Source organism: Choloepus didactylus, chromosome 24, assembly GCF_015220235.1.
Source record: "Choloepus didactylus isolate mChoDid1 chromosome 24, mChoDid1.pri, whole genome shotgun sequence".
NCBI lineage: Eukaryota > Metazoa > Chordata > Mammalia > Pilosa > Megalonychidae > Choloepus > Choloepus didactylus.
The window spans coordinates 4,660,806-4,675,166 of NC_051330.1; the positions used below are offsets into that span (position 1 = coordinate 4,660,806).

The 14,361-nt window shown below is 34.3% G+C and overlaps 1 protein-coding gene across 1 annotated transcript; it reads left to right on the top strand.

Annotated features, from left to right (window-relative positions):
- The first annotated feature begins 7,627 nt into the window (after window positions 1–7,627).
- On the top strand, window positions 7,628–8,563 carry LOC119519802 (olfactory receptor 14A16-like). Its single transcript, XM_037817528.1, has one exon. It carries the CDS (start codon window positions 7,628–7,630, stop codon window positions 8,561–8,563), a length of 936 nt encoding a protein of 311 aa, XP_037673456.1.
- The last annotated feature ends 5,798 nt before the right edge of the window (window positions 8,564–14,361 follow it).

A 14,361-nucleotide genomic window follows, 5' to 3' on the forward strand; every position in this document is an offset into this window, starting at 1 on the left:
TACAAAAGATGAGATGAGATATTTTATAATGATAAAGTTCAATTCATAAGGAATATTAAACAACTTTCATTTGATGAATCTAATTATAAGCCTCTAAATATATTAGCCAAAAAAAGGAAAAATGAGAAATCAATAATTGGGTAATTTTAATGCATCTCTCTCTCTTATTAAAGAAATATCTATACCTTCCAAAAAATTTTCAGGAAAACCTGGATAATTTGAATTCATAGTTAACAAACCTGACATAACTGTCATACAGAGAACAGCTGCACATGATGCATATGATAAGACATAACACAAATTGAAATCACATAGTTTGAATTCTGATAACTTTGGAATTAATTTATAAATCAATAGAAATATAAATTAAATATCCCTATATATTTGGAAAATAAATAAACCACTCAAATATGATGGTTGAAAGGAAAAATGGTTTAAAGGTGAAGACAAATATGTTTTAAATGATTGATAAAGATTGTGTTAATATATCACAATTTGCAGTTGCAGGTAATGTTGTTTTAAGAGGAAAATGTATAGCCTTAAGTGACTACAACAGCAAAGAATAAAGGCTGAAAACTCAAAGGTCTAAGCCCCTCGATAGCTAGAAGGAAATGAAAAAAGGAAATTAACCCATAGAAAGTAAAATAAAATATATATATATATATAATCATAAAAGATATATATGTATAAATATTTATATTTTAATACTCACAAAATAGAAAATAAACAGAGCACTCACATTTTCTCACATTTAAAATAAACATTTACATCACTGGTTTGCAGTATTTCTTCTTTATTATTATGTAATTTTGAGTCTATAAAATTTCCTCTAAACAAGGCTTTTGCTGCATCCTGTTAGTTTTGATCTGTCAAAATATTGCAATTATTAGTTCACAATTTTTTCTAATTTTGACTTAATTTCCTTTTGGACCCATTAGTTATTTCAATGTATATAGCTAAAGGTCTATACATTTAAGGTTTTCTAGTTGTCCTTTTAAAATCTTAACTTCTTTGTTACCATAGAACATACAATATATGTTCTATGATAGTTTTCTAGGGTAGTTTACAGTTTAGCACAAGGCAACCCAACAAGGCACTATTGCCATGTCAGAACAGATAATTCTTTGCTGTGAGGGATTGTTATGAGCATTGTAGGATGTTGTAGTGGCTTGAAGCTACATACCCCAGAAAACCATGTTATTTAAACTTAATCCATTCCTGAAGGTGTGAACCTATTGTAAATAGGGTCTTTGATGAGGTTATTTCAGTTAAAGTGTGACTAATTGAGTGAGAATGCATCTTAATCCTATTAGTAGAGTTCTTTATGGGCTAAATGAAATTCAGAAACAGGGAGAATGTCATAAAAAACAGCCAGAAACTGGAAGCCAATGGAATGCAGAGAAGCCAGGAGAGATGACATGGGCTTTGCCACATGACAGAAAAGCCAAGTATCAGTTTGCAATTGGACAGCCCCAGGACAACACAGTCTTCAGGAAGAAAGCATGGGTTTTAAGATGCCTTGATTTTGCACAACTCCTGGCCTCCAAAACATAAGCCAATGAATTTTCTGAGTCAACATATTGCATGGTATTTGATTTAGCAGCCAGGAAACTAAAACAGATGTGCAGTATCTCTAGCCTTTACCCAGTAGATACCAGTGGCGTATCCTTTCCTAGTCATGACAAAAAAAAGTGACTTCAGAAATTGCTGTGTGTTCCCCAGGGTGCAACATCACCCAGGGTTAACAACCACTTGTTTTGCACATGCTTGGTTTTGCTATATGCTCTCTGTGCATTCAAAAATAATGTGAAACCTGACAGTGTTTGTTCTGGTATTATATGTATGTCAGTTCCTCAATTTTATATGTCAAGTTGTTCAAATTCTTATATCATTTCTCACATGAATTGCTAACCAAATTTGTTAAAATATTTGTTTAACTATAGTTATTGACTTGTTACTTTTTATTTTCATTAATTTCTGCTGCATATATTTTGATGGTATGTTATTAGATTTATACAAATTTGTAATAGTAATATATTCATGATCGACATTAGTTTCTCAAGATATATTTTAATTTCTGACATATTCTGGTTAATTTTTAATTTGTTATCTTTTATTTTTCATTGTCTTATCTGTTTCTTCCTTTCTCTGTCTTCTTATACTCTTTTTAAAAAATAAATGACTTCATAAAATGTATGCTTATGAGAGCAAATACACATGTAGAGTTGTAAAAAATAAATAAAAATGGATGAGACAAACTCTTCTCTCCATCTGTCTGTGCTATTCTTTCAAAGTCTAATTCACAATTTCCGTGATTCTCTCTTTCTCTGAACTAAAATAGACACTTAAATTTAAAATACTGATACTTTCTTCCTTCTCTCCAATTCCATTCTAAACACAAACAGCAAGTCTAAAATAATTTGTTATCCTGAAGTGAAAAGTTCCTGACTTCTCAGAACAGAGATACAAAGAATATTTTAACCGTAAATTTTATAAAGTATGACACATATTATCTGGATCTGACACCAAAAGGAAGAGGACAAGCAAAATTCAAGTTCTATCATACTTAGAGTTGATTTCTATGCAAAGATAGAATTCACACAGCAAATCCAATTTCTCTGTGATGATTAAGGACTAAATGATCATGTAGATTTTCAAGTCTCACTATAACATTAAGCAAAGCCACCATCCTTTTAGGGGAAATAAAGTATAGGATTAAAATTCACCAATTTAAAGTGCACAATTTTATTGTTTTACTATATACACAGATTTTTCTATTTAGAATGTCTTGATCACCAGAAAAATAAAATCCATACTTATTAGCAATCAACTCCCCATGCCTCTACACTCTCCCTCTAATACATCCTTAGCGATCACTAATATATTTTCTTAACATATAGATTTGTCTATTCAGCAGATTTCTTAGAAATAGAAGCATGCAATCTATTGTTATTGGTTTCTTTCACCTACATAGTAATGTTTTCAAGATTCAACATGTTGTGTCATGTATTAATATTTTATTCTCTCATTACCAAATAATAGTCTATTGCATATTCCATTGAATTTTAAAAGTTATTGCAAAACTACAATAATCAAAACATCATGTTATGGGCATGGGGACAGACATATAGTTCAATGGAATTGAGTTGAGGTTTCAGAAATAAATCCTTATATATGGCCAATTGTTTTTCAACAAGAGTTTCAAACACACTCAATAGGGAAAATATATTTGGTAACCAATGGCTCTGGGAAAACTGGATATCCATGAATTAAACTGGTCTCTTGCTTCTTAATTCAAGATAGATCAACAACATAAATCCAAGAGGCAAAGCCATGAAGCCCTTAGAGAAAAACAAAGGAGATGTTTCTCGTAATCTTCAATTTATCTACGGATTATTATATATGATCACAAAAACATGAGTCACAAAGGAAAACTAGACAAACTGAACTTCATTGAAATGAAAAACTTTCATTCATCAAAGGCCATTATCAAGAAAATCAATTCATTTTTGATCGTTCACACTACTGCATCAAAATATTATTGATTTTGTATAACAATATTGCATTCTGCAGCCGTGTTAAACATGTTCAATACATTTAATGTTGCATTTATGGATTCTTTAGGATTTTCTATCTACAGATTGTATTATCTGTGAATAGAGATTGTTTTCATTCTTCCTCTTCGATGAAGAGTCTTTTCATTTTTTTTTCCTTTCCTAATTTCCCTGGACAGGAAGTGCAGTAAAATTTAGAACAGAAGTGGGGAGAGTGGAAATCCTTCTCTTGATGACGTTAAAGAAAATCGTCTTTCACCACAGATTTTGATGTTGTGTGCTTTTGTATGTGACCATTATCAGATTTAGAAAATGCTATTGCCAGTTGATGCTTTTTAAAATCATGAAACAAAAGGGAGATTTTGTCAAAATAAACTGCTGCAATTTTTATTGAAATTGTGCAGAATTCATAAATCAGGTTGGGAAAACATATATTAACAATAACGAGTCTTCTTATCCATGAGCATGTGAGATATCTCCATTTATTTAGATCCTACTTGATTTCTTTCATCAGAGGTGTGGAATTCATTCATATGAAACATAAGTATTTTGTTAGCTTCATACTTAAGTATTTGTTTATTTGATGCTAATGTAATTTTTTTTTTTTTTTAGTTTTAAGTGCTAATTGTTAATTTTTGGTAAACAGGAAAACAATTGAATTTTTCACATTAACCTCTTATCCTACAACCTTTCTAAAATTGGTTATTAGTTCAATGTGCTGTATTTGTAAACTCTTCAAATTTTCCAAATAGATAATTATGTCCTTAGCAAACAAATATACTTTATGTTCTTTCTCCTTGGCCTATGTTTTTTATTATTTCTTGCTTTTGTCTTATTTCATTAGCTCAGATTTCCAGCATGATTTTGAATATGAGTATGAAGAGTATATATTCTTGCTTTGCTCCTGGTCTTAGGGGGAAAGCATCTAGTATCTCACTGTGGCTGCTTGAAGCTGTATGTACCCCAGAAACATATGTTCTAAAATTTGATCCATTCCTGTGGGTGTGAACCCATTGTAATAGGACCTTTTGATGAATTTATTTACTTAAGGTGTAGCTGACCTCAATCAGGATGTGTCTTAATCCTGTTACTGGAGTCCTGTATAAGCAGAATAAAATTCAGACAGAAAAAGAAAGCCGCAGGAAGCAAGAATCTGAACATCAATGAAATCTGGAAGAGAAGGGAGAGACCAGGAGAGCCCACCATGTGCCTTGCCATCCGATAAGCTAGGGACCAAGGATCACCAGCAGCCAGCCCCAGAATTCCAAAGTTTTCAGGAGGAAAGCATCACCTTCATGCTACCTTGATTCAAACTGTTTTCCCAACCACAAACCATGAGGGAATAGATTTTCATAGTGTAACTCTACACATTTCATGGCATTTGCTTGAGCAGCCTAAGAAAACAAAACACTCCCATTAAGCCTGATGTTAACTGTAGGATTTGTAGATGTTCTTTATCAAATTGAGGAAGTTCTCTATTTCAAGTTTGCTGAGAGTATGTAACATGAGTGAATTGACAATGTATGTTTTAATTTCTAAGAATTACTTTAAATTATACTCAATTATTTCCAATGAAATATGGAAAATTCATTCCCATATAGATCCATGCCCCCATTTTATTGTACTGATATTGTTTTAAAGATTGCACCTACTTATGCTACTCATTCCAAAATATACTCTTATAATTATTAGTTTATATAAATGTGTGCAATTTAGAAAAGCTGCAAGAAGAAAGGAAAGTATACATTTATAGAGTTCCTTATATTCACCTTCACATTTATCATTTCAGATTTCCTTCATTCCTTCCTGTGGATTCATGCTTCCATATTGTGATATATTTAACTCCAAAACAGCTTTATTCCCAGGTCCTATGTTGTCAAACATGTTTTATTTCTATATGTTATAAGCCAATCCTGTGCATCATTAGGAAAAAAAGTGGTTGCAAATTGCATCCACAATGAAATAGTTTTTCCCATGAGTTCAACAAAAAATGTAAATTCAAAAATTATCTACAAGCATGCATGTATGTGTGTAAATGGTATGCTTTTGGCAGGAGTACAAGTTTGCCAAATACTTTTGGAAGACATTGTTGGCATTTACAAAAATGTAAAATATATTTTATTAAATAATTACTGTGAGAGAATATATTTTAGAAAACTTTTGCACATATGAATGAAAATAAATGATAATTTTATTCACAATTTTATCATAATATGAAATGTATAAGAAGAGATTTTAAAATATTTTATGTGCATTTTCTGAAATATATGCAAACATTATAAAAGTATTGATTAAGCATATTTGTAACCTTATTGGAAAAGTTTCTGGAAACATGTTAAGTGAAAAATAAGGAGGTAAAACATAGCATAGTAAGATCACAATTATATCACAAATCTATAAGAAAATGACATACGAGAAATATGGAAAAAACAACTAGTAATTTACCTCCGGAAAGAAAAATTGGGAGGTTGTCTTTTTTATGATGGAAAGAATTATTTTTTTTTTGATTAAAAAAGCGTTAAATACAAATAACATAATCAGCTTTTTCTAGACATAAGTTCTTGAATTTAATTTGTTCCCTTTCCTGATAAATGTAAAGTTTCCCGATAGTCTGTTGAGATGAGACAATAACAAATTATTTCTTCTCTTGTTGAGATAGTTTTAATAGTGGGAAACCAATAAGGTAAAAAAATTATCTTATTATGGACTAATTACTAGAACTTCAAAGCCTCAGTGTCCATGATGATATCATTTTCAAGAAAATAGTCTCCCCTTCAGCAGCCTTGGCAAAAACACTTAATTAACTCTTATTTAATTAGATAAGTTACAACCTCACACAAAATCAAGACCCATAAAAATGTCCTGTCAGCCTCTGCTTGCCAGTGGAGAGAAGAACGCAACCTGGCAAAGTTGCAGCAGACAGCAAGAGACATCCAGAGCAAGGGCAGAGATACTCACGCAGTTGAAAAATGACCCATGTCTCCAGGACTTTATTCCTATTTGGGAAAGTGAATTTTATCAGCTTCATTTCTGGCTTTAAGTTCCACAGCAATTTAAAGAATGTACCTCTGAAATTAGAGACTGTTTTCTCAGGTAAGCAAATTTCCCCAAACCTATAGGCATCCACTTTAAGCTTCCCTTTGTTTAAACCTGTTCAAACTGGGTCTCTTGAGATGTCTAAGTATGTAAATTTTTTACCTGCTTAATTCCATTTTTTTTTTTCAGAAAAATAAACCATTGCTTATTTTATTCCAGTTTTGTATTTTTTAGATCCATGGCAGGCATGGGCTGTTATTGAAGAAAACTAATTTCAAATCAATTTGTTCCTGAACAATTAAATCAGAAAAAGCAGAACTTGTGTCTACCATTCTTTCGAGTCTTCAAAGTCAGCTAATATATGATCCTATTAACTTGAAGGATCTTTAAAAATGTCAGTGATCCAGTTATGAGCCTGAATATGTAGAACATGTGTTTGTCTTAGGCAATTGCATTATCTCAAAAAAGCTTATAGAAATAACCTTTAAGTCAGCCCCCCTCTCCAGCCACCTCCAGTTGCCTATCCTGTAACAGGGTAAAGAAGAAAAAGAAATTATAGCTGAAATACTTATTATTACTTTCACAAATGTATCAATAAAACTGTACACAGGAAACTACAGCCAATTCAGAGTATCATTAATAAGAACTAACTCCTCTGTTATAATAAATGCTTCTACCACATTTCTCCTATTCCATCAAAGACAGAGGGAACTCTCATCTGTGTAATGGTGACATATTTTTTACATAATGCATAAACTGTGGATGGCTATATGGTAAATTATTCTAACTATTCTTAATGACTATCTTAATAAAATTTATTTTGCAGGTATAAATAATTTATAGTTTGCAACATATGATTTAACCTGGGGTAGAGAAAGGGCAAATCTGAGGTCTTTGAAAATGTTCCTCACAGTGGCAAAGAACCATTGGTAGAACCAAGAAAAAGAGGTAGATTCAAAGGATGTAATTGAATGAGGACATTATTACTTTTCTCGTTTGCACAGACAATAATCAGCATGCCTGAGAAATTTACCAACATGACAATTATAACGGAATTCTTGCTCATGGGATTCCCTGAGGACTGGTTGCTGCACAGTTTGTATGCCACTCTCTTCTTCCTCATTTACATGGCTGCAGTGGTGGGGAATCTCCTCATTATCATTCTCACCACTGTTGACCCAAAATTCCAAGTCCCCATGTATTTCTTCCTGAAGAATCTGTCCTTGATTGACATCTCCTACATCTCTGTCACTGTTCCCAAATCCATCATAAACTCTCTGACCAATAGCCATTCCATCTCCTTCCAAGGATGCGCCTCACAGGTTTTCCTTGTTATATTTTTTGCCGGCACAGAATATGCCTTGCTTATAGTGATGTCTTATGACCGCTATGCTGCTGTCTGCCATCCTCTGCACTATGAGAACATTATGAGTAGACGCTCCTGTGTGCAGAAGGTGACAGCATCCTGGCTCACTGGATGTGTCTATGGCTCCCTTCATGTCACAGGTACATTCTCTCTCAGGTTCTGTGGGCTCAACACAGTGCATCAGTTCTTCTGTGATATTCCATCGTTGCTCACACTTTCCTGTTATGGAGAGCATATTTTAGAATATATATTTATTATGGCTAGCTGTTGTTTTGCCTTTGTATGTTTCATTTTGATGTTTGTTTCCTATGTTCACATTTTCTTCACTGTTCTAAGGATTCCTTCTGCTCAAGGGAGGTTTACAGTTTTCTCCACCTGCACGCCCCACCTCACTGTGGTGACTTTGTCCCTCTCCTCTGGATTCATTGCATATTTAGGTTCCACCTCAAAATCACCATCATCACTGAACCTCTTTATGACCGTGTTATACTCTCTATTACCGCCCACCATGAATCCTGTCATTTACAGCCTGAGAAACAAGGATATGAAGGCGGCCCTTGTCAAAATGTTTGGTGGAACAATTGCCCCGAAGAAGTTAAATGTCTAAAATATCCATGACTCCATTACCTACCATAGTGTGTAAAATTATTTGTATATACTCATCTGTTTTTAAATTATTATGGATCTATGATTCTGTGCTGTTGCTACATAAGATTCCACATTTTACGATATTAAATGCATCTGAATTTTTAGGAATGTCTCGGCAATTTCCAATCCAGGGATTATCTTCAAAGGGTTATGTTCGTATCAACAGGCTCCAGGTTTGAGGAATATTGTTCAATTCCAATTCACTTTCACCAACTGATGTGTTTCTTACCAGGGACAATGTATGATAGTTTCAAAATTAAGATATTTTATTTCAATTCCTGAGAGCATTTTCCCCATTTTATTCTCACAGTAGTTAAAGTAAAAATTAATATTCTAAATTTCTGATATTTTTGTTCATTTGTTTATATTTTTAAGAGTATTTTCATGAGCTCAAGGAGATGTTATAGAATAATATTAGTTTCTCTGCTATGGCCTAGGACACATTGCATTCAGAACCGTCTTTTAGATAATTTACGCTCATAATATATTTTAGTAGATGTTACCAAACATCTGTTACATAATGACAGTTTAAGGAGTAGTGGTATTGGGTGGAAAATGGCACAATTGCCGTTACACAGCGCAAGCTGGGAAAGAAGAGTGTATTATGATCACATTTCCAGAAACAACAACATCTTCAAATCTCATCCTCAAAATTTGTATTTCAATATTTTGAGTTTTAAATAAATTTATTTGTAAATATATTTGTTCTAACTTTAAATGTGATTCTTTTAAATTTAAACTTCTTAGCTTCAAATTGCTCTTCAAATCTTGATTTTACTTACTCTCATTTAAATTTTATTCTAATTGCCTTTTAAATTTTGATGTATTTTCACGGAAAACTTTTATTTTTATTTATTTACATATTTTGGCTTTTTCTTCTCCCCGCAGCACCACCTAGATCAATAACTCATCCTTGGATCGATACTCCCTCCTGTCTTATTGCATTGTTTCACTTCTCTCAGTTTCCACCCATGTTCCCAGGAATAAGTTTTTCAAGCAAATCAACTGTGTAAAGGCTCTTTGTTGGGTTGCACTATAGGGAAAGACAAACTAAGGCATTAAGCCAGTAAAATTTCTTAGAAAGTACAATTTTCTAAGAATTAAAATAGCATTTTAATGCTATTTTGACAGTACACAGTAGATAAATATCTACTTATCTCCTATTTTTAAAAATAGATTGCTACTATTTTAGTAATAATAAATATTTAAGTGATAAATTCTTCTAAAAATTATCCTAATATTTAAGGTGTCTAACTTCCATAAAAATTTCTATTTTATTCCATAAAAACATTTTTAATCTCTTGATAAGAAGTGCAAATTCACCTCCTGTAACATCTCACCCCTTTAAAATGCACTGGCTTTGGGGGAGAAAGCCTCTGTCATCACCTCCGCAGCTGCATGGGGAGCAACATGCTAACATTTGAAGATATTTGATGGTAAATGGTGGTGGTTGCTGTTTTAAGCTTGTGATTTTTTCATTGCTAGGGAACTTGAAGATTTTTCACATGTTCATTTCCCACTTGAAAATATTTTTGGGAATTCTGTGCCTATTCTCTTTGCAAGGAATAGCTCTCAGTGTGTAACAATATCTCTTTATCTAAACTGTTAGTTTCTTCAATTTTTTACTAGCCAGTAATTTTGGCAAGTACTTCTATTATTGCTTCACATTCTCTTTTGTCAAAAGATGAATATATTGCCTCTAAAATAACATCATGATAATAAGGAGCGTCCATGACATCAACATGTTTCATCCTTATTATGAATCAATATTCCAATATTAAAGAGGAAGAAGATAAAAATCAGATTTTTATAAAGTAATGTCTGAGAAATGGCTATATTAATTTAGAAACCCTATCTCTATGAAAACAGTGTTGGTGTCTGCCCCCAGGTGAAGCTACCAAAACAATGTTATATATTTTAAATGGTGTTCCTAGGAGGACTTAAGTTTCCTAAATATTATATTGTGTGATACATTACGATCTTTCATTTGACTGAGATAATGGATTCTACTGAAATTTGCCCCATTCCATCATCTCAACAGTAAAGCTCAACATTATAAGTCACTGAGGAAATACAAACTGAAATCCAATTTGTCATATCCATATACAAGAATCTCATGATAACATTATGCATAATACATACGAAATAGAATAGAAATGTGAATCAAAATAAATTGTGGTATATTCATAAAATGGAAACACATACAGTGAAGAGAATGAAAAAATGTATCTGCACATTAACCATAGAAATGGGTCACTTTTGTATTAATTGAATGAAAAAAGCCAAATAATAAAGCATAAAAGGTTATAGTTCAATTTACCTAACTTCCAAAAATCTGGTAACATTTATCTAGGATGAAAAATTGAGCAAAATATTGATGAGTAGTGTACAGCATAGCCGATAGATCACAACCACCCATTCTTGGATCCTGTGGTGGATCCAAGCTGTATGTACCTCAGGAAAACATATTCATAAAGTTAATCTATTTCTATAGGCATGAACCCATTGCTAAGTAGGAACTTTGGATGAGGCTATTCCAGTTAAGTGGTGACCCACTTCAATGAGGATGGGACTTAATCCTATATTGGAATCTTTTATAAGTGAATGAATTCAGACCAAAGAGGGAGAAAGTCACAGATGGAGCAGCCAGAAGGTGAACATTTGCAGAACCTAGAGACATTGCCCTCTGCCTTGCCATGTGACAAACTAAGGGACCAAGGATCATGGGCAGCAGGCTCCAGAAGCCACAGTCTTCAAGGAGAAAAAACTACTTTGATGACACCTTGATTTGGACTTTATTTTAGCCTCAAAACAATAAATTGATAAATCCCCATTGTTTAAGCTGAAATATTTCACGGTATTTGCTTCAGCAGCCTAAGAAACTTAACAGGCTTTAGTACTAGAAGAGTGGGGGTGATTATGGCAAATGCCAAAAATGTGGAAATGGCTTTGAAATTGGGTAAAGAGGAGAGGCAGGAAGAATTGTGAGGTGCTTGTTGGAAAAGACATAGTTTGCTGTGAAGATACTCTTGGTAGAAAAAATGGGCTGTAAGGGTACTTCCAATGGAGCCTTAGATGGAAATGATGAATATGTTATTGGAACTTGGAGGAAAGAGGACTCTTTTTTTCAAGTGGCAGAGAACTTGTTGAAATTGGGTTCTGATGTCAGATGAAAGGCAGAATTTGAGAATGATGAAATTGGATATTTAGCTGAAGAAATTTCCAAGCTTAATTTGGAAAGCAGAGCTTGGCTTTTCCTTGCAGCTTATAGTAAAATTTGAGAGGAAAGGAATAAGCTGAGAACTGAACTCCTGGGGGCATAGAAACCAGAAGTTGCTGATTTGGAAAATTCTGAGTTTCTGGAAAGTGAGTCTTCAGAGAACAGTGTTCCATGTGATGGCTTAATTGAACATGGAAACAGTTAATAATTCCCATGGATGTCAGGATTGGAAATGCAGTTATCCAGGAAGGATTTTTGGACAGTTCTTTTGTCTGATGGTTTGGACCCCTGTGCACTGCATGCAAAACTGACAATGTGAGATCCGTACCAACAAAACCACTTTCACCCCAATCCAAAAGGGACAGAAAAGTGACAAGTTGAAGGAAAAATCCTTTCAAAGGAAAAACCATGGAAGCTGAGGTCTGGAGTGAAGACTCCTTCTCAGGTGAAGAGAGCACACACTCCTTTGTGCATGGAAAGGGTGGGTCTGCCCCAGCACTCAGAGGGGCAAGCCTTCTGCCCCAGATTTCAGAAACAGTGCTGGAGCTCCACTGTTCTGAAAGAGGAGGCTCTGGGCCCAATGGATTTTGGAGTGTCTGGCTACCATCCTAATGCTCTGATTGGGAGGAGCTTGTGCCATAACATCTGAGAAGAGCCTGACTGCCATTCTGATGCCTGGCGAGGGTAGAGCCTTCAGCCCACTGTTCTAGTAGACTATGACTGCTGGGAAAGCACTTAGAAGGGGTGGGGTGCTGACAGCCAGCCCCAGATTTCTCAGATCTTGAAATCTAATGGAGTATGCCCTGCAGGGTTTCCAAATTGTTCCAGACCTATGATTCTGCTTTCCTGCCAATTTATCCCTTTGGGAATGGAGATGTTTATCAGATGTCTGTCTCTGTCTCTTCATTGTATATAGGAAGCAGGTAGCTTGTTTTCTGGCTTTCACAGAGCCACAGACAGACGGGAATTTTGTCCTGGACAGACTACACACATAACTGAGTTTGATAAGACTTTGTACATAGCATTGTTACAGAAATTACTTAAGGCTTTTGGAATATTGTGATGGAATGAAACCACTTTGTATATAACAAGAACGTGTGTTTTGGGGTCCAGAAGGCATGGTGTGGTGGTTTGAAGCTGTATGTACCCCAGAAAAATATGTACTTAATGTTAATCATTTCCTGTCAGTGTGAACTCATTGTAATGTGACCCACAGATGAGGCTACTCAGTTATGGTATAACCCACCTCAGTCAGGATGTGTCTCAATCCTATTACTAGAGTCCTTTACAAGAAAATGAAATTCAGGCAAAGAGCAAGAAAGACAAAGAGGAAGCAGCCAGAAGCTCGACATCAACAGAACACAGAGATGCCACCATGTGTGTTGTTGCCATGTGACAAATTAAGGGATGAAGAATCACTGGCAGCAACCCCAGAACACCAGTCTTAGGAGACAAAACATTACCTTGATAACATCTTGATTTGGACTTTCTTGTAACCTCAAAAGCATAAGCAAATAAGTTCCCATTGCTTAAGCTGAACCATTTCATGGTATTTGCTTCATAGCCTAGGAAACTAAAATAGATCCCTTAGGTCTATGTGATTTCTTCCTTTAGTTTTGACTCAATATTTTCTAAAAATTTCAACCTTGCAATTTAACAATTGATTGTTGTACTTCCTTGTATTAATTGGTGATGACAAGAGGTCCCTCTGAGTAGAACACATCAAGCCTCGGTTGAGAGCTCACAGGTGGGCACATCGTATCACTGACAGACCAGGAGATGAAGTTAGACTTTTGCATTCACAGGCAATGGAGAGCAAGGAAAAACACTGAAGATGACACTGCTAGATGGTTGCATTCACAGCTGTGTCAACATCTTCACATGTACCATAGGATACTTATGCAATAGCATACATTTGTGTAAATAAATACATACATAAATAAATATTTAAATTGCAAGTGTTATGACTGTCTTTGTGCCTTTGGCTATCTCATAATCATAAATGTCAAGTCATTTAAGAGACTGCATAGTGTCATGCAGAGAGATGGTGCAGAAATTCCTAACTTTGCCTGTGTTCTAAGAGTTAAGTTCACAGTATTATTTCCTTCTAACAATGTGTATTTTCATATTAGATGCAAAGAAAATTGTCAATTAATAAAAGGAAATATATTTCCATTGATCAGAAAAACAATTTATTACAAGAATAATTGGGATAGAATAATTTTTTTCTGAAGAAGATATGCAAATGGTTAATACACAAAGGAAAATATGCTCAACATAATAGCCATTTGGAAAATGCAAATAAAAACTACTGGGAGACATCACTTCACACCTACAGGGATGGCTACTGTGATGGTTTGCATCTGTCTGTACCCCAGAAAAGGTCATGTTCTTAAAGCTAATCCTTTCCTCTGGGTGTAAACCTATCACAGGTGGGACATTTTGTAGAGGTTATTTCAGCTGAGGTATGCCTCAGGTGAATCTTAATCCTCTTATGGGATCCTTTATAAGAAACGGAATTCAGAAAAGCCAGAAAA